Source organism: Eschrichtius robustus, chromosome 1 (assembly GCF_028021215.1).
Source record: "Eschrichtius robustus isolate mEscRob2 chromosome 1, mEscRob2.pri, whole genome shotgun sequence".
In the NCBI taxonomy this organism is placed as follows: Eukaryota; Metazoa; Chordata; class Mammalia; order Artiodactyla; family Eschrichtiidae; genus Eschrichtius; species Eschrichtius robustus.
In genome coordinates this window covers 88,078,374-88,099,224 of record NC_090824.1, presented here as the reverse complement: position 1 = coordinate 88,099,224, position 20,851 = coordinate 88,078,374, and the positions used below count along the sequence as shown (strand labels likewise).

At 42.5% G+C, this 20,851-nt stretch overlaps 2 protein-coding genes and 2 non-coding genes across 5 annotated transcripts in view; 2 read left to right on the top strand and 2 right to left on the bottom strand.

Moving 5' to 3' along the window:
- The window catches only part of KNL1 (kinetochore scaffold 1), a 65,074-nt gene extending 62,744 nt beyond the window's left edge, over nucleotides 1-2,330 (bottom strand). Inside the window, exon 1 of one of the 2 annotated variants that reach the window (XM_068549390.1) lies at nucleotides 2,112-2,330. The gene's annotated coding sequence lies outside the window, so the exon portion shown is untranslated. The remainder of the gene's footprint in view (nucleotides 1-2,111) is intronic. The other variant, XM_068549398.1, reaches the window with a different exon arrangement.
- A 374-nt stretch (nucleotides 2,331-2,704) lies between these two features.
- Nucleotides 2,705-2,786, top strand: TRNAS-GCU (transfer RNA serine (anticodon GCU)). Its single transcript has one exon. It is a non-coding gene; the product is annotated as a tRNA-Ser (tRNA).
- A 2,814-nt stretch (nucleotides 2,787-5,600) lies between these two features.
- Nucleotides 5,601-5,720, top strand: LOC137752641 (small nucleolar RNA SNORA26). Its single transcript, XR_011071247.1, has one exon. It is a non-coding gene; the product is annotated as a small nucleolar RNA SNORA26 (small nucleolar RNA).
- A 9,058-nt stretch (nucleotides 5,721-14,778) lies between these two features.
- On the bottom strand, nucleotides 14,779-18,604 carry RPUSD2 (RNA pseudouridine synthase domain containing 2). The gene is made up of 3 exons (XM_068535487.1): nucleotides 17,978-18,604; nucleotides 16,403-16,699; nucleotides 14,779-15,722 (listed from the first exon to the last, which is right to left on the bottom strand). The coding sequence occupies exons 1-3, from the start codon at nucleotides 18,602-18,604 to the stop codon at nucleotides 14,988-14,990; spliced, it is 1,659 nt and encodes a 552-aa protein (XP_068391588.1). The 3' UTR covers nucleotides 14,779-14,987.
- Between the last annotated feature and the right edge of the window lie 2,247 nt (nucleotides 18,605-20,851).

Sequence of the window (20,851 nt, the reverse complement as noted above, 5' to 3'; positions counted from 1 at the left end):
ACCTGGCACACAGGTAGGGGTGCTACAGCTTACTCACAAAGGTGCTCTGGGATATTTTGAATTTTTGAGAGAAACAACAATTCTCAACATCTATCCATCACTGCTAGCTCAAAATAGTACCCATTCACATTACATTAGTTTTGATAGCATATTACTGCAAAGCTGGATTTTTGGCAGTTGCTGTGATATAAAGCAAGTACTTTTGATCAATGTGGTACTGGAAATGAGGGTGGCAGTATCCAATCTGATTCCAAAATCTAAAAGGTGTGCAATATTCAACAGGCACACATATCCAATTAGTAAATAATTGTAATTATTTATGAATAAAATTAAAATATTATCTTTTACTTCAATTTATGTATATTATTTTTTTCAAATGGCTACTAAGCAGCTAGAATCATTTAACAACAACTTCTAAAATTGTTTGGGCCTAAGCACTTAATAAATATTGATAGAACTGTTAGGTATTTCTTTTGTCCTAAGGGCACCATGAGCCAAGAAAATTTGGGAACTACTAGTCTGAATAATCCAGAGGTCCACAAACTACAGCTGCTGGGCCAAATGGGCCTTTAACAGTAGTTTTTTACATTTTAAATCAGTTACAGAGAAAAAAAAAAGCATAGAAAGAAGAAATGTGACAGAGATCATGTAGACCGTGGAGCCTGCAAAACCTGAAAATCTACTATCTAGCTATTTGTCCACTCCTTCATTTACTTCACCACTATCTAGAGTTAATATATTTCATAGTGTCCAATGATATAGACTCTAGATCTGTGCTGTCCAATACAGAACAGGTCTAGAGTCTATATCATTTAAATTTTAATTAATTAAAATTTAAATTAATTAAAATGAAATAAAATTTACAATATAGTTCTTGTTACAATAGCCACATTGCAGGTCTTCGTCACATGGGACTAATGAGTACCGCGTTAGACAGTGCAGAAATAAAACATTACCATTAACACTGAAAGTTTTATTGGACAGCACTGTCCTACTAACAATATCTAGAGTATCTTCTACCATCTCTTACTTAGCATCAAACACATCATTAATACTACCACTCCAAATATTTTTACTCAGTTTACATCTATTTGTCATCTTGTAAACATTCCGAGCCATTCACATAGTCAAGAAGAATTATACTGCTTTGAACCCAAACTTTAATTAGCAAAATCTTACATTAACTCCTCATCTCTATAAATCATTCTTCCCTTCAAGTTCCACCTCAAATACCACTTTCTCCAAGAAGCCTCCTTTAGTCTCCATTGCCAAAAAGCATCAAATAAGCTTTTCTGTGCTCCCATATTCCTTTAGAATGTCCTATAATCCTTTACATTGTCCTGTTTTATAGTTATTTGTGTATATTAATTCTTTCCCGTTCTGGACTGTAAACTCTAGATGCGGGACTGAATCATCCGCTCCCAGCCCTAGCACAAGACAACAAAGAACCCAATACAAATCTGAGGAATTCGACTTATTCAATTCAACCGAAAACTTCAATCTTAATACCTAGAGTAAGCTCTGCTTTGGTCTTCTCTGCCATCTCTCTATAAACCTATCTTCAAAATTCCAATCGGCAATGTATTTTTTTAGAACTTTTTCTTAAACTCTAGTATTGAGATAAACAGCAAGAAAAGACTCCTAACTCTGGCCTAATAATGGACAAAGGAAGATTTTTTTAAAACTTATTTGTGGTGTACTAATATTGGCTTTACTTGTTTACGTTATTACATCCGCCGGAAACCCAAAATCTGCTCAGTGCTGCTAGCACTCGATCAGACATTGTAAATAAACCATAAGCCGAGAGTTTAAAATCACTTATTGCTGTCACTTCACTTATAGCTAAGAAAAGATTAAGAAGTGCGAACAGCCGCGAGTTCCCCAAGGAGAAGAAACTGGGGTGCGAGGAAGAGTCCCGGAATCCTGACAGAAGATGGCGGGGCGGGGCGGGGCGGGGCGGGGCGGGGCGGGGCGCCGCGGGCCAGCGAGCCGGGTCCCCCCACCGTGGGTCCCAGGTGTGGATGGAGACTGCTAGGGAGGAGGGAGGCGGCACATGTGCAGGCCGAGGTGAGGAAAGAAAGAGCCCCGCACCCGCGGAGAAGAGTCCGTACCTGAGCCCAGCGAGTTCCGAGGCAGCCTGGCTGTAGGAGTGTCCCCCACCTCCCACCGCGGGGCCTTCAGACCGCTCAGACAAAACCTAAATGCCTCCGCGCGAAGCCCAGGCCGAAAGTTACCCGCCGCGGCCCAACTGCTTGAGAAATTCTCCGCAGATTTGTTTGGGGTCCGCACGCTTCTCAGAGAGGCACCTCACCGCCACCCCTCGACGTCACCTCACAACACCCAGACGGCCTCAGTGAAGCATTCAAATCTAACCGCCTAGCTGGAGCGCATGCGCAAAGCCGCTCAACGCGTCGGCCCCGCCCCTTAGGGTCCAGAGCCTTCCTAAGACTCCTTTAATCAAACTTTCTTTGCAGCCTGTATGCCGATTTTATTTCTTTCAAGGTTATCTCATTTTCTACCGAATTTTCCTTTGTCCCTTCCCATTGCAGATCCCCCACAGTATGGGAGCGGCCATCTTCTTTTGATTTCTTGCTATTAAAAGGATAGGAGCTTTGCTTCCGTACAAAATGGCGGCTTCTATCACATTGCGTCACATCCCCCTAGTTTTACTCCCTATAGCTAGAAGGAAGGAGTAGGTTTCGGCGACGAGGTGGCCGAGTGGTTAAGGCGATGGACTGCTAATCCATTGTGCTCTGCACGCGTGGGTTCGAATCCCATCCTCGTCGAGAATTGCTTTTGCCTCTGGTTTGAACAGATGAACGTAAATTTGCTTGCGGAATGGAAACAGTTGACTATTTGTTCCAGGTATGATTTACTAGTCAATTTACTCTAGCACAATCAACCTCCTGTTTGAATCTTTGAAAGACGGGTTCGGGAGCATTGTGACCTCGCAGATAAAGAAAAAGTTGGGAAAGAGACATTTTCTGGGATTCGGAGTTTAATTATACAATGGATTTAATGTCTTTTTAATGAAGTAAACAACAGTGCATAGAATTCCACGATTATTACTGTTCCCATATGTTCCAATTGTGGTCTGGTCAATATTAATTAACCCAGCTCCTGATTGAGGAACTTCAATTACTGTGGATTCTTACCCCAGGGTTTTCACTTCAAAAGCTACCGCGAGACAGTGTTGAGGATTCTCTTCCAGCCCCCAGCAGGTTGCAGGTGTTCAAGAAAAGTATTCGACATTAAAAAGATGTTGACAACACGTGGAAACTTGGTAGTATCTAGAAGCCAGAGACTGAACATCTACCTTCCCAAAGGCGAAGGTCTTAATTCCTCTCTTGGATTTAAGCAAAGAGGGAAAAACAGGGAGTAGAAAAAGAATAGATTCCCCTCTTGAAAGGTCATCAGGCAGATTCATTCAAGTCACATTTAACAACCTTCATTTATCCAGTATTTATCTACAGGCAACACAATGAATTACAGCACTTTAATTAACCATAACCCTGTGATCACGAGAGACGTTTTTATTACTCCATTTTATAAATGAGGACACTGAAAGATAAACTTGCCCAAGGTTATACAGCTTCTGTGATTGCAGAAAAGGCATTGTAACCCAAGTCTGTCGAACTCTGGTGGCTCTTAACATCATCCTATATGGTGCTGGAAATTAGTAAAAAGTGGTCATCAATCCCTTGCGGTAATGGTTTACACATTCTCTCTGCAGTGTACGGTACCCCAGAACCTGGCACGGGGCAGGTGTCTTCAGCAAAGTTTTCAGCCCTGAGGGTGGAATTCAGGCTCCAGTGGCTCCTCCTTCGTCAATCCAAATCCCTTGGGAATGTTGATACCTGCCTGGGCTGAGGACTAAGGGTCACTCCAGCACCTGCCTTCAGCCTTGCTCTGTAATCCATTCACCACTCTGCTGCTAGGAGGTGTTTCTACCCGGATTCTGCACACTCCCAAGGGGGCCATGGATAGAATTCAATTGGTTACTTCGTTGGGGAAAAAACTGCAGCTTTATTTTCATTCATCTCTAATTGAAAGCACTTCCTTCAATAAAGATAAGCAGCAAACTACAGTAATATTAACCTTACCCGTGATTTTTGTCACCAATAGAAATAACAGATATTGTTATATCACATTACTGTTATTGCTTTATGCTCATTACTACTACTTCAAGATAATGGTAGTTGTTGGACCTGCCATTAGATCTTGTAAATTTATGCATTCATAAGAAAGTACATGCATTATACTATTAGATCACAGATTTTTTTTAATTTTAAAATTTATATTATTAAAGTACAGTTGATTTACAATGTTGTGTTAATTTCTGCTGTAAAGTGATTCAGTTATACATATATATACATTCTTTTTCATATTCTTTTTCCATCGTGGTTTATCAGAGGATATTGAATATAGTTCCCTGTGCTATACAGTAGGACCTTGTTGTTTATCCATTCTATATATAATAGTTTGCATCTGCTAATCCTAACCTCCCAATCCCTCCCTCCCCACCCCTCTTCCCCCTTAGCAACCACAACTCTATTCTCTATGTCTGTGAGTCTGTTTCTGTTTCGTAGATAAGTTCATTCGTGTCGTAGATTCCACATATATGTTAGATTAGATTCCACATGTAAGTGATATCATATGGTATTTGTCTTTCTGTTTCTGCTTCACTTGGTATTATATCACAGATTTTTGAACTATTTTGATAACTGTATTCCAGCTTAACTGGTTGACTGTATATTACAACAAACTTAATTTTATGCATTTAAAAACAATATTCTGAGAAGGGACCCATAGGCTTCACCAGACTACCAAAGATCTATGTCACAAAAAAGGTTAAGAGCGCCTGAGAGATTTTTCTAAAGTGCCATCAAGACATTGATCTTAACCTTCCTCTGAACTAGGCCTTGCTCTCTCTCCCCGAGACCTTTGCAGATGCTTTACCTACTCCTCTCCCTGGATCATGCTCCTGCTGCCCTATGCCTCCTTCCCATCAACCCCTGCCTGGCTGGCTCCTGCTCCTCCTTCAGATCTCAGCTTAGATGTCACCCCCATCAAGAAGACTCCCCTAGCCCTGCAACCTGCAGCTCCTTATTAGATTTCCCTCACCTAGTCCTGTGCTCTCCTGCTTCTGGGCCTTCGTACCCCTCCTAGATGCTCCTGAAGCTCCCTGTGTTTCCCCCAGCACTTGCCAAATAGTATTTAAATTGTGCATTGGTGCTGCATCCTCTCTAAAGACTGACAAGTCTCCGTCATTTTTCTGAGTTTTGCCTGCTTCTTGCAGTGATGACTTCCTATTGAAAATTGGTAAGGTCTATCAATGTGTCCAGTCTCTATAAATAAAAAGTGAGTGGGTTATTTTCTTAAAGGAAAATCTTCAGCTGAAACTATAAAGCACTGGAAGTGTCTAGAGAAAAAAAGAAATTGTGAGTGGAAGCTCACTTTTCTTTTCCTCAGTTCTTTACCTCTTTTCATGCTTAGTTCATTTGTGGTTTCTTTCATATGAAATTGCAGTAAGTCCTGCTATGACAGTCCCAGTTTTTTGCATTTCTATGATCTCCTGATGTATAAGAACTGTGCTTATTTTACCTGTTTCTGAGAGAATCAAAAGGATTCAGGCTAACACAGAAGGGTAAAATAAGTCTCTTTAAAACCCAGAGAAAAGATTGTAAAACTCCTCTTGGATCCTGTCTGGAGTCACAGCTGGGAAAAAAAAAAAAAAAAAAGGATTAACAACATGCCAGATTATTTAAAAGCCTGAGGGCAGGGGTGTGGGGACTTGGATTAGTAGTAATGGAGAAAAATTTATCAATGTAATGAAGGAAGGCAGTAATGCGTTAGAGGCGCCATCTACTGGAGAAGCTGCAACTGAAGACTTGGACAAGATAGTTCTGCCTGAATGGCTCGTATGTTTTGAAATATCCCCATTACTCCCCCAAATTTGTCAACAAACCACAGCTCAAGGAGATCATTCTCCATCAACACCAGGATTCTTCAAAAGTCCTATCCTGAACTATTGCAGGACCTCTCACCTCTGGAAGACCAGGAGAGAAAGAACCATTGCACAGCCAGATGCATTACCAAGATATTCCAGCTTTCCTGTTACTTCAGTGCCAGGGAATGGATCTTCATTCTCTGAGTCCAGCTTCAAGAAGACCCATTCTCTGTGGAGAATGAGGTGCTCTGGGAAGAACTGTCCAGTGTTTAGTTGGTGATGGTCTGCTGCCTGGGCAGATCCTTATGTGTCAGCAGCCCTCATGGACAAAGCTCTGAAGGAAGAAGTGAAATCCAGGAATTTTTTTTTTTTTTTTTTTTTTTTGGTGTGCCTCCAGTTTGTTTCTTAACTCTTACAAGAGAAACTCAGACCCAGGGCTGCAAGACTTAACAAAGACTGGTTTTGAGAGGCAGGCAATATCAGAAGTGAATTCATTCTGTTCCTTACCATTAGGAAGTATGGTCCCACTGAGAATCATCTCTGGGAAGACAGTTGTGACAAGACCTGGAGAAGTTCAAGAATGAATCCAGGCATTCTTCTCTGAGTCTGCATCAACTCAAAACTTTTGTTTTCCTCAAATTATTCCCTCAGCTGCATGCTATCATATGAAAACATCCACCTTGCCATAACAACTTCTGGGAATGCCTACTAAGCTGAAAAGTAAACAATATTTTCATATTGAAGATCGATAGAGCAAAAATTGAAATCTAGTTTATAGTAAACTTGTTCAGGAAGACAAAATGAATAAATGGCAATAGACTAGGGGAAAGGGGGAATAACACTTGCTTATATCCTATGCTTTGTATCTTCTGCAAAGATAGCTATGGATAGATAGCAAGCAAGAACCAGTTACACCTTTCCTTCTCATCACAGTGAGGATGAGCAATGCCCCAGATTTCAAATTTCAAATATTCATTTGAAATCTCCAGAATGAAGTAAAACTGGGTCAAACCCAACTTCAATAGGTGAAATTAATGGATGAAGGACCTGAGGACATGACTGATGATTCCATGGAGTTAGAAGCAATAATTCCTTTTCTGATTTTGGTACTATGGAGTGGTAAGTTTTTCATATTTCTCTTTGGGCTAAATAAAAGGTCATTGACTCTAAGCGCTTTTTTCCCCTCTCGCTTTCTCAAAGATTCTGACTTTCTTAAGTATTTTTATCTGAATCTTTTGATTTACATTTATCAATTCTAGATCAGATGCCTTCAGTAAATGCTTAGAAATGTTACGATGGACAAATGAAGGCTATATTTGTTCTGAACTATGACAGCATACTGAGTGATAACAACAGACCAGTAACAATTCCAAGTCGTCTCAATGATCAACTTTCTGTTGATAGCTAATACAGCTATAGATTTTAAATTCTGATTTTTAAATACTTGAATAATATAGAAGCTTGACACCTAAAATAAAATTTTGCTTTCAGAAAACTGAAATAGCTCCTTGATAGTAGTTTCTATGTACTCACTAAAAGGATCACTTAAAATCAACTCTCCTTTCAATGACTGTCAGTAATCATTTTTTGGTATAACCCAGCAAGTAACAGAGGCAACCTTTATTTTAGCCCATGATGTAGGACTTAATTATTTTTTCTTTTGGCTTAAACAACAGAAATTATCTCGTAGCTCTGAGGACTGGAAGTCTGAGATCAAGGTGTCAATAGGGTTGGTTCCATCCGAGGGCTGTGAGAGTGAATCTGTTCCACATCTCTTTTCTAGCTTCTGGTGATTTTCTGGCAATCTTTAACATTCCTTTGCTTGTAAAATTCTTAATCCTTATAATTTTGCCTCAATTCTGATTCTGGACAATTTAGCATTTAGGTTGAAATATAAAGCTATTCTTACTCCATTTCAAATGTTGGAAAGTTTACAAGAAAAAAGAACCAGAAAAATTGTATCATTTATTGTTTACTTGAATTAATGAAGTATTTTCAAGAATTTTGTGTCTAGATGCCACATTAATAAAGCGTTAGGAAATGCAATGCACAGGGCTCTCTTTGTGTCTGAAAGTATGCCAAATCTAGAATACCAGAACTCTAAACTGCTTTTAGATCTCTCAGCTCTGTTATGATAAAGAAGCATTATTTCAATCTGCTAAGGCATATTAAAGTGGTCAGTCACTTTTGCAAATTATTATATATTGCTTATCATTGCTGTCTTCAAAATTCCAGACATATGGTGCTCTTTTTCCATCCCTGGTGAAAGCGACCCATGGCCGAGACACTTGGGAGTGGTGCCCACCAGCTGCATGGAGGTCAAATAGACCTTGGGAGTTGTGCAGTGGGTGACCAGGAGAGTCACTATTTCAGAGATAGCCAAAGGTTAAAAAAAGAGAGAGAGAGATCTTTTTTTTTTTTTTTTTTTAACTTCTTTATTTATTTATGGCTGTGTTGGGTCTTCGTTTCTGTGCGCGAGGGCTTTCTCTAGTTGCGGCAAGCGGGGGCCACTCTTCATCGCGGTGCGCGGGCCTCTCATTATCGCGGCCTCTCTTGTTGCGGAGCACAGGCTCCAGACGCGCAGGCTCAGCAGTTGTGGCTCACGGGCCTAGTTGCTCCGCGGCATGCGGGATCCTCCCAGACCAGGGCTCGAACCCGTGTGCCCTGCATTGGCAGGCAGATTCTCAACCGCTGCGCCACCAGGGAAGCCCCGAGAGAGATCTTTTAACGCTTAAAAAAAAATTTTTTTTCACCTTGAAAGATATTATACATACAATGATATAATACATACATGTAATATATTGTGTATGTATAGTTTAAAAGCATAAAACCAGTACAATGTATATACAACCCAGCTAAAGAAATAGAATATTACTAGGACCTTTGAAGCTTCCTGTGTGCCCCTCCCTGCTCGCATCCTCCCACCAAAGAGAAAACTACTTCACTGAATTTTGTGTTAATCATCCTTTTACTTTTTTTTTTTTTTACCAAATATACATATATACATATACATACATACATATATATAACATTTTAGGAATATATATATATATATATATATATATATATATATATATATATATATATATATTTGTCTTGTCTGTTTTTGAATTTTATATAAATGGAATCATTCATCTGTGACTTCTTTCACTCAACACTGTTTTATCCATATAATTCATTCATTTTTACTGCTGCTTATTATACAATTGTCTGAATATATAATTATCTATCCATTCTCTTATGGACAGATACTTCAGTTGTCTCCGGTCTTTTGCTATTATAAGAATGCTGCTGTGGATGTTCTTATACATGTCTTCTGGGGTACATATACAAGTGTTTCTCTAGGTATATAGTTACAAGTGGAACCACTGGTCAGCTTTAGTAGGCAATTCTTAACTGTTTTGATGTGGTTAATGGCTGATAAAAATGTTGCAGTTTTGAAAACATGGACAAGCTTCAAATGAAAGGAAAAGGAGGGTACACAGAGGGTTTGGAGGGGAGGAAAACAATAGTCATAATCACAGACAATATTGTTTGCCATGTGCAAAGCAGTGTTCTAAGCAGAATGAGTGCCTTGGTGATGATACCTCTGACTCCAATAAACTTATCCATCCCAAACCTGGTCACATTCATTAAGCTGCTCCGCTTCCATTTTCAATAATTCAATAATTTGTTTTCAATAATTCTGTGTTCTAGAAAATCCTCAGCCCTAAGGACCAGTGATCCAAAGCCTAAAGAGGCTTTGAAATGAGCCCATTTTCTCTAAACTAAGCCTTTGGGAGCAAGACTGACCCAAGCAAACCTAGGTCATCCATTGAGAGATACAGACATTCTGGGAAACCCATGATTACAACCCACAGCTGGAACTAAAGCCAAACTTGAAAATGCAGTTGCCTAACCAGCCGTTTCAGTCACTACATTCAGCTGCCTTTGCCTCTACCTCTCACACTACTTACTGATGGGAATGTAAATTGGTTTAATCTTTTTGGAGGGTAGTATGGTATTATAAGGAGGTTCACTATAGTTTGTAATAATGAAAAACTGCAAATACCTAAAATTTCAACAATAGGGGATGGATTAATGTATGGTGTAGTCACACAATGGAACACAAGGCAGCTATTATTTTTTAAAAGTCCTAGGGAAAAGCAAGTTGCAGAAAAATTTGTAAGGCCTGATCCCATTTTTATTTAAAAATACAGATTTATATATCTATGAAGAGAAAACAGTCCATAAAAGGACCATTTAATTATTAATAGTAGTTACCTCCAGAGTAGGGGTAAGGAGAGGGGGCATATAATAAAAATTAAATTTTTAAAAAGGCTATCATGGGCTTCCCTGGTGGTGCAGTGGTTAAGAATCCACCTGCCAATGCAGGGGACACGGGTTCGAGCCCTGGTCCGGGAAGATCCCACATGCCACGGAGCAACTAAGCCCATGCGCCACAACTACTGGCCCTGCACTCTACAGCCCGCAAGCTACAACTACTGAGACCATGTGCTACAACTACTGAGGCCCGCGTGCCTAGAGCCCGTGCTCCGCAACAAGAGAAGCCACTGCCATGAGAAGCCCGCGCACCGCAACGAAGGGTAGCCCCTGCTCGCCACAGCTAGAGAAAGCCCGTGCACAGCAATGAAGACCCAATGCAGCCAAAAACAAATAAATTAAAAATAAATAAATAAAAAGGGTAACATTTTACAAGGGGAAAAAAACACATTCAAGTCCAGCCAACTGTTAACTAGAGGAAAGATAAACTGGATTCAACCTGAGCTCCTTAAGGGCAATAACTTTTTCACAGATTCTCTACAACTGTTCTAGCACCTAGCACAGTAACTGACTGACACAGAGACCAATTACTTGACTAGCACGTAGAAGGTGGAAGTACACAGGCATGTGCACGTACACACACACACACGCACACAAAACCCCTGTTTCTTAAGTGTCTGCAGACTAGTGGAGTCATGGTACTCAGGGATTTTTGTTTTCAATAGAGACTGAAGTAATGCTGCTCAATAGAACTTCGTGTGATGATGGAAGTGCTCTCCACATGTGCTGTGCAATAGACCAAGTGAATTGGACATTGGAAATGTGGCTAGTGCAACTGAATAATTGCATATTAAATTTTATTTAATTTTAATTAATTTAAATTTAAATCGCCACACATGGCTAGTATTAGACAATGCAGATTTGAAGGATTTGTTGAAATATATAGACTCCTCAGAAAAAAATATACATACAGAAAATTTTGCATACAATTTCAAGAGATCCAGGGACCCTATCAAGCCCATCCATGTGTCCTTACTTCAAGAACCTCTGAAGCTGACTAAAAGAATGCGAATAAGACAAACAGGACTAGAGAGGGAAAGAAAATGGGCAAGGGTTAATGTTCCCATTCAGAACCCTGGAAGACAACAGACTAGGTATGGAGGTAGCCTCTGCCCCCTTCCTCCTCCCATCACACAGAACATTGACTTCCCTGCATGTTAACTGTTTACTGGTCTTCCCCACATCGTGTTGTACACTGCAGACTGTGTACTCCATAAGAGCAGGGACCACATCTATCTTATTCACCATTACATAACCAGAGTCTGGTATAAACTTAGTACACAGTTGGTACTCAAATGTCTGCTGAATGAATGAGTTTTACCAGACATCTGATTTTTGCCAGTCCTAGGAAACCAGAGCTCCTGAGTTAAGGAGGGTCTCAGTGATAGGAGGAATTGGTTGGCTCATAAGAGATTAAAGAGATAAAGTTTTCACAAAGTTGGGCAGATACTCAGATCCATGTGAATCTTGTCTTATCCAGGCTGTTTCTATGCTTTGTAGTTCAGAGCGCCCTGTTGAAATACAAGCCATGCAAAGACTTCCATAGTCAGTGACAGTGAATCATGCACGGAGACCAGAGGGCCAAAAGTCCCGAAAACATTTCTCCTTGGGTGCCGCCTCCATCTTCTCTAGCTCTGGAATACGCCTGCCTTCTCTCACATTTCCCCTCTACCTGGAATCCTTCTCATGTCTCTACTGGGCAAATTCTAACTCATTGTTAAACGCCTCTTCCTCTGGGAAATCTGTGCTGGCACTTCCAGACTGAATTATGCCATACGTCCACTGGTTCCCTTTGTATTTTGCACACTTAAACATATGTGCTCTATCAGGGCAGGGCCTAGTCATTCATTTCTGTATCCCAGCACTAAATAATGTCTGGCATATAGTAGGTGGTTAACAACCAGTATGAACCACTAAAAGCATATAAACTAAATGTGTTTCTCCCCCCACACTACTGTTCAGCATGTGCCATCCTAATGGGTGTGAGGTGATATCTTTGATAGTTTTGATTTGCATTGCCCTGATGTTGAGCATCTTTTCATATGCTTGTTGGCCATTTGCATGGCCTATTTAAAGAGTATGGGTTTCCTTTTGGGTGATGAAAATGGCTACTATCAAAAAACCAAAGTAACAAGTGTTGGAGAGGATGTAGAGAATTGGAACCCTTGTGCACTGATAGAATTGTACAATGGTGCAACCACTATGGAGGGCCCTCAAAAAATTAAAAGCAGAAATACCATATGATCCAGCTGAAGGAAACCAAAATGTCACCCCAAAATATGCCCCTTCCTCACTCCCACTGCAGGGGACACGGGTTGGATCCCTGGTCAGGGAAATAAGATCCCGCATGCCACGCCACACGGCCAAAAAAAAGTTTATGTTAATGCGGTGACTTTTGGAAAACCCTTAAGGATGGGAGCTGGTTGCCAGAGGAACCAACCCTGGAACTTCCAGCGCCACCACCAAACTCCAACCTCCGGAAGAGAAGGGCTAGAGATTGACTTAATAATCAGTGGCCAATGATATAATCAGTCATGCCTCAGTAATGAAACCTCCCTAAAAATCTCTAATGACTAGGTTCAGAGAGCTTCCGAGTTGGTGAGCAAGAAGGCATCCACATGCTGGAGAGTGGCACACCTGAGCTCTATGGGGTCAGAAGCTCCTGTGCTCAGAACCCTTCCAGACCTCGCCCTGTGTATCTCTTCATCTTGCTTGTTTTTCCTGTCCTTTAAAATCCCTTGTAAGAAACCAGTAATCGAGTAAGGAAACTGCTTTCCTGAGTTCTGTGAGCCATTCTAATAAATGGTTGAACCTGAGGAGGCGTTTGTGAGAACCTTTGATTCACAGCTGGTCAGAAGCACAGGTAACAATCTGGACTTGCCATTGGCATTTGAAGTTGGGGCAAGTCCTGTGGGACCAAGTCCTTAACTTGTGGCATCTGACCCTATCTCCAGGTAGATGGTGTCAGAGATGAGTTACAGTGTAGGACACCCAGCTTGTGTCAGAGAATTGCTTGATGTGGGGAAACCACCACATATTTGAAGTACAGAGTATTCTGTGAGTAAAGGAAAATGAGTTTTTCTTTCCTGGTATCTAAAATACTTAAACACATAGAAGCAGAGAGTAGAATGATGATGCCAGGGATTGGGGGCAGGGGGACATGGGGAATTACTATTCAACAAGTATAAAGTTTCAGTTACGCAAGATACTTAAGTTCCAGAGATGCTGTACCACACCGTGCCTACAGTTAACAATATCGTATTGTACACGTTGACATTTGTTAAGAGGTAGCTCTCACGTTAAGTGTTCTTACCATAATAAATAATAAACAGATAAAGTTTTGTGAATCACAGGACACTGCCAATAATGTGAAAAGACAACCTACAAAATGGGAGAAAATATTTGCAAATCATGTATCTTTTAAGGGTCTTGTATCCAGAATATATAAAAACTCTTATAACTCAAAAACAAGCCAATCTGAATTAAAAATGGGCAAAAGATTTGAATAGACATTTCTGCAAAGAAGATACACAAATGTCCAACAAGCACATGAAAAGATGTTTATCATTATTAGTTACAAGGGAAATGCAAATCTAAACCACAATGAGATAATACTTCAATCCCACTAGGATGACTACAATCAAAACAATGGAAAATAACCAGTGTTGGTGAGAATGGAGAGAAACTGGAACCCTTGTGCATTGCCCGTGGGAATGTAAAATGGTTCAGCTGCTGTGGAAAAGTTTGGTGATTTCCCCCAAAATTAAACACAGAATTACCATATGACCCAGCAATTCCACTCCTTGGTATATACTTGAAAGAACAGAAAACATGTATTCAAACAAAAATTTGTATACAAATGTTCATAGCAGCACTATTCACAATCGCCAAAAGGTGGAAACAACCCGATGTCCATCAACCAATGAATGGATCTACAAAATGTGGTATAACCATGCAATGGAATATTATTCAGCCATAGACAGGAATGAAGTACTGATGCATGCTATAAATTGGATTAACTCAGGGAACTTCCCTGGCGGTCCAATGGTTGACTCCGTGCTTCAAATGCCGGGGGCACGGGTTTGATCCCTGGTCAGGGAACTAGGATCCCGCATGTCACATGGCGTGGCCAAAAAAACAAAACTGGATGAACCCTAAAAACACTATGCTAAACAAAAGATGACAGACACAAAAGGTCACATATTATATGATTCCATTTGTAAAAAATGTCCAGAATAGGCAAATCCATAGAGACAGAAGGTTGACTAATGGAATCAGGGGCTAGGAGGAAGAGGAAATGGGGATTACCTATTTAAAGAGTATGGGTTTCCTTTTGGGTGATGAAAATGTTTTGGAACTAATTAAGAGGTGATGGCTGCACATCATGGTGAATGTATGAAACACCACTAAACTGTATATTTTAGAATGGTAATTGTGTTATGTGAACTTTACCTCAATTAAAAAACCAAAATGACAAGTAGTAAGAAAACCAGACACACACGGTATTAGAAAAAGAGATCTATTTACAAACCAAAAAGTCCCCAAACTCTAGCTGGAGGGAGAAGAAGGAAGGAGGTAGCAAGTATGAGCAGGTCCTTTAAGAGCCCAACCTCACCCCTGAGAAAGTCTGAGTACCACCCCATGTGGTCAACTCCTACTTCATGGCCCATCCCTGTTCCAGTTCAAGAAGTAATCCCTCCATTGGCCACAGCCCTCAGTCCTCTTGCCAGTCATCCTGTGCCCAGGCAGGCATTGGTGAAAAGTACTCGAAGCCTGGCCCTTTATAGCACAGGGCATGCAGGAACATCACAAGGTCCTGGGGCAAGGGGTCCTGTCGCACTAGCCGGCACTCTGCACACAGTGGGTCTGTCTCTTGATCCACGACATCGATTTCCGTTGCTTTCCCTGATGCCAAGGGCACTGTGTCCAGATCCTGAGGGCCTGCCTCAACTGCTCCATCCATCTTCTGGGCAGATGCAGCCAACTCTCCTAGGCAGTCTTTGCCCAGCTCTGAGGAAGGGGCTGTAGAGTCTGGGAGTCCTGGAGACAGGTCACCCTCACAGAGATCTAGCACATCCAGACTCTGTTTGGCCTGGTGTTCTGCCACAAGGTCCCGCAGTAGTTCCTCATCTGTCTTTGGAATGTGGCCACCTCGGCCTCGGGAGGGGCCCCAGGCGATTGAGTTGTAGATGGGGTCATTGAGGATGGGGTGACCCAGGAACTGGAGGTGGACTCGGATCTGGTGGGTGCGGCCTGTGAGTGGCCGGCATCGTACCACACTGGAGTGGCCATTGTAGCTCAGTCTCTGGAACACTGTCTCACAGGGCTTGCCCCGAGGATCTACACGGCATACCCCTACCTTGTAGGACACCACCAAGATGGGTTCCTTGCAGGTTACTTCCTCGGCAGGGAACTCCCCCTCCACCCGGCACACATACTCCTTCTCCAGCTACACAGGAGGGAAGAGGGAGAAAGTCAGCACAAAGCCTAAACGCATGAAGCCCAAACCCTCTGCAGTGATGACAATGGACCTGTGTCAGACAGAAGAAGATTCAAACCCCAGCTCCACCATTTGCCAGTTGTGCAATCCTAGGCACATTACTTACTTAGCCTCTTTAAATCCCATTAACTTGTCTGGAAAATGTTTGATTAGAAAAGCATTTACCCCAACAGGGCTGTTATACGGATTCAGTCAGCTGGGCTCTAACGTGCTTGGTATACAGTAAACAATAAATACATTACAATCAGAACCAGAATTACAAGTCTCAAGACCACAATCACCACCATTTAAAACTCTTCTACCCAAGCATCTTCCAACGCCATCCAGAATTCTTCCCACCAAGTAGATTCTCCCCACAGTCTTAAAAACCTTGCTCAGCCTGTCAGCACTTTAAATCTTCAAAACTGCAAATTACTGAGAGGCAGTATATTTCATCTCTAAAGATCTTTTGAAACATGAGAGATAATAACCTGTCTCTGGCACTTTAGGTGTTGACCTTCCTGAAGATAGAAGGCATGACCAGATAAACATGAAGGCTCACTTCAGATCTAGAACTCAGTGACACCCTTTCAACACAGAGCATTCATGAGGTCAGAAGGTGGCCTGCAGGAGGCAAAAGCTGGGCTCACCTGCCGGTCCCGAACCTGTTCATGAATTCTCTCCGAGACGGCTGCTGTCTTGGCAAACATAAGGACCCCAGAGGTAAGGCGGTCAAGCCGATGCAATGGGTGTAGCTCCTTGAGTTGGTGCTCCTTGCCCAGGATGAAGATGACCGTGTTGTGTCGGAAGCGGCCACAGGGGTGGACAGGAATGGAAGAAGGCTTGTCTACAACCACCACATCTTCGTTCTCTGCTAGCAGGCGGACGGGATCTGCTGTAACTGGTGGCTCATGCCTGTGCACTGTGTTCCGTAAGAAGTCATTGTCCTGCCAATGACATAGGCAACCAGTCAGCCCAGGGTCCAGCCACCTCTAATCAGTCAGCAGCACACACAGCTTCCTCCCCTCTTCCTTACTGACGTGGAAGAATGGTCACAGTACATCCTTAAGCAGAAAAAGCAGTGTGCATAGTGTAGTCTCACTTTGCAAAAACACAGACATACAGGTAGATAACAGGCATTGAAAAACTCATAGAAGGATATACACAAAATGTTAATGGTGATATCTCTGGGTGGTAAGAGTATGGATTTTTGTTGTTGTTATTCTGCTTATTCGTATTTTCTCTACCACAAAGTTATATTCAAAAAGTAAATTTTTCTAAAATAAAGGAAAAAAACCTCCATAAATCATCACTTATTGTGACCTTGAACAAACACCAAGCTCTAAGTCCAGAGATTTGGGCTCTACACCTGGATTTGCTACAGGCTTACTGTATGCTCTTAGGAAAGTCATTTAACTTCTCCAGGCCTCAGTTTCTTCATCTGTAAAATGTGAGGGTAAGTCCAGACCTGTGCTTCTCAAAATTGGGATGGGAGAGGGGATTCAAACCACTCACTCTCCAAATGCCTTGCATCCCCTCACAACTATGGTGAAGCAGTGTTAATAACAAGGGTGTCTGGTACCTCAGCTGTGATGGAATTTTAAAGAAGAGTCAAAGCACTGGGCTACACAATTCTAGTCTCAACCTCTGTCATTTCACAATTCTATCTTATCAGGCTCTACGATAAATAATTTAAGCAGAAGTTATAAGGACACAGGCGTTGGAGGTGGCACTGTTGCCTTACCTCTGTGAGGTTTACCTTAGTTTTCTCAGCTTCCTCACAGGTAAAATGAGGTGGCAGTATCTACTCCACAAGTTTGTCATTAGAATTAAATGTTAAAGTACCTAATGCTTAACTCTGTGCCCAGCACACAGTCAGGAGATATAAATGATAGTCTCGGTTATTACTGTTTGTACAGAGATCTACAATGCAAGGTAGAAAGTCATAAGCGCCAGTGCCACAAGACAGTGCATAAAAGGAGCTATGAGAATTACAACTTCTGTGCCTTGGAAACACCGAAGACGCCTTGATGGAGGGGATAAGTGGGCTGAGTTCTGAAGCATACAGGCTGTCTACCTGCAGAGATCGGGCGCTAAAAGAGTGTTCCAAGTGAAAATGAGAACGCTTCAGAATTACCCCGATTTTACTCCAGTACCTATGCCCTAGTGACTGTGAAATAAAACCCTGCCCCCTTTTGGGCAGGCCCCATGAGGACGGACTCCACCTTGAGCACAACGCTGAGGTCCTGTACTGGCTCCTCGTTGAGGTGCAGGCGCCCCGCCCTGACCGCGGCCTCGTAGTAGGCAAGAGGCTGGGCTCGGAACTCGGTGCTGAAGACGTGCAGCAAGCTGTGGCCCACCCAGCGGCCTTTGCAGTAAGTTCGGAAGTCAAAGTAATAGGGCCGCACTTTGCGCAGGCCGCCCTCAAAGTAGTAGCTGGTCTCGGCAAAGTGTTCATCGCCGAAGCTAACGCCTGCCCGCCGCTTCTTCGGGGGCGGCACGACGCGCTCCCCGGTTGCGCCCCGCCGCTTCTTCCGCTTGCCGGGGCCCGGGGCTGCAGTCGCGGCCTGCTCCCCGCTCCCTGCGGCCTGCTTCGCGTCCCCCGGGGCCGGCTCCACTCCTGGGCCCGCTGGCTCCGGGCGCCCTGGGGGCTGCTCACCCCTCGCGTCGCCACCCGCATCTCCATTTTGCTGAGCCGGAGCCCCCAGCCCACTCGCTGCCTCGACCCCGGTCGAGAGTGTTTCCGCCATGGGGCCCCTACGGCCACCCCAAGTCCTGTCAAAGGTGAGGCGCCGGAGGTTGGAGCACACTTGCCCAAAAACCTGGAGCCACAGGCGGCCGGCCAGCCACATGACCACCCAGCCGCGGCGGCCAGGTCGCGCTCTGATGACGTCACTCGGCACCAACCAATCAGTGAGGCCTAGTGCCGAGGCGGGACTGCGTTAAGAACAGGAGTGAAGGAGTGAGCAGAATGAGTTGAGTTGAGAGGCTGTGAGAATGATTCGTTAAGTGTAGATTCCATGTAGATATGCTCGAAGTCCCTAGAGTCTGGAAAGACTCTTGAAAATTATTTCAAAACAAAACAAAACAAAACAAAATGAGGATTGCTAAACTCTGAATATCCAAGAAGCACTGTGTTGTATACTTTAAAGGGTATTATATTTTGTGACTTATACCTCAGTAAAGCTGTTATATATGTAATTAAGCACACACATCTCAGAAACAATGTTTTTACACTTGTCCTTCTCCCTAACAGCATGAGAAGGACTAGAGATCTCCCATTTGCCTCCCATATGCTCGTGTCCTGAGATTAAAACTCCAAGTGGATCAGAAGATGTCAGAGTTCTTAAATGCAAAATACTGAAACCAACTTCTGTTAACTTCATAAGAGACGGAATTATTGAAAGGATATTAGTGCCTCATAGGATTCACAAGAGAGCTGGAGAACAGGCTCAGAAACATCCAAATCAAGAGAAGCCAAGGCCTCTGAGAACCAGCCACATGACAAAAGGGTGAATTGTATGTAATGTGAATTATATTTCAATAACGTTGTTATTTTTTTTTAAATACTCAAAATGTGGTCTGTGGATTAGCAACATGGGCAACATTTGCTGGAACTGCAGAATCTTTTTCCTCCTTCCCTCCAGATCAGCTGAGCGAGAATCTGCATTTTAACAAGATCCTCAGATGATCTGTCTGCATATTAAAGTTTGAAAAGCACTTTTACAGACCACGCAAAGTAGATTTTTGTCGTACCCTTTGGACATCCAGCATCTTCTCAACACTCTTCTTTGTGTGGGGAATTTCCCACATTAAGTACTGCCTCCAAGAGGTGGAATCCAGAAACTGGCCTTCCCAGCCTCCCTTGCAACTTGGGCATCCATCACCTGGGCTCCTTTGATCAGGCAGAACCTTTGGTTCAGAGGCATATAGCAGAGGAAGCAGGCACAGTGTGGAATACATGTCTGACAAGATAGCATTGGAGGTATCTGATTTGGGGGACTAACAGTGGGGGAAGTTCTTGTGTCCAGTGCCCAGCTGCAGTGTCTATGTTCAATGGCATTGGGGTGCTCCCTGAGAAGTCCCTCAGTGAGGTTTAGACACTGAGGTTTACTCAGTGGGTATAGACCCCAAGTCTGACTCTTTGGTCCATCTTGAGATTCTGTGAACTATTTAATATCCTTTAATCCTGTCGTGTACAACAGAATAGCCATTAGCCACCTGTGGCTATTTAAATTTAAATTAATTAAAATGAAAAAAAATTTTAATTCAGTTCTTCAGTTACAGAAGCTGCATCTCAGGTGCTCAATAATCACATGAAGCTAGTGGATACCTTATGGGACAGCTCAAATACAGAACATTTCTATCATCACAGAAATTTTATTGTACAGAGCAGCTTCAATTAATTCCTTTTACTGCTTAAACTGGCTAGAATGAGCTTTATTGTTTGAACTAAGAACTCCATCTAACTTACTATGATAAGGATTTAAGTCTTTAATTTAAGAGCAATGGGAAACTGTCAAAGAGTTTCTGGGGTGTGTGTGTGTGTGTGTGTGTGTGTGTGTGTGTGTGTGTGTGTGTGTGACATGATCTAATCTCCATTTCGAAAAGATTACCCTGGTTGCAACTTGGAGAAGGGACTGAAGAGTGAATCACAAGGTCTAGCTCCAATTTAGTGTGGTCTTTGACCATGAGGGTTCTAATTTAAACATTCAGACACCAAACAAATTTTGAACATTTGCCAAGCATCACTTGGCTCTAGAGATACAGAGGTAAGAAAGACATGGTTCCTGTCCTCAGTGAAGGCCTAGGCTGGTTGAGGAAACAAATATAAAACATATTTCTACTAATCACATTGTGGTTAAAGCAGAGACTAAGATAGAGGGATGCTGACTGCCCTCATGTGACTTCCCAGTGTGAACAGTCCTTGGGGAGGGGGAGATCACCAGGGCTTATGGTTTCAGCTTTGCAAGTCCAGGATCTGGTTTGGATTTATTCAGTGCACACACTAATTAAACTCAAAGGACACAGATGAATTGCTAAGGGTGACCATTTGTTAATTTACAACTGTAACTTTAAGTTAAAAGGTGTATTCAATT

What these genes read in the sequence shown, in the direction of transcription:
- RPUSD2 (XM_068535487.1), bottom strand. Translation starts at nt 18,604, where the DNA reads ATGTGGCTGGCCGGCCGCCTGTGGCTCCAGGTTTTTGGGCAAGTGTGC. An exon ending in ACCTCAGCGTTGTGCTCAAG is followed by an intron (nt 16,700 to 17,977) that starts GTGGAGTCCGTC and finishes TGTCATTGGCAG; the next exon opens with GACAATGACTTCTTACGGAA. An exon ending in AACAGGTTCGGGACCGGCAG is followed by an intron (nt 15,723 to 16,402) that starts GTGAGCCCAGCT and finishes CCTCCTGTGTAG; the next exon opens with CTGGAGAAGGAGTATGTGTG.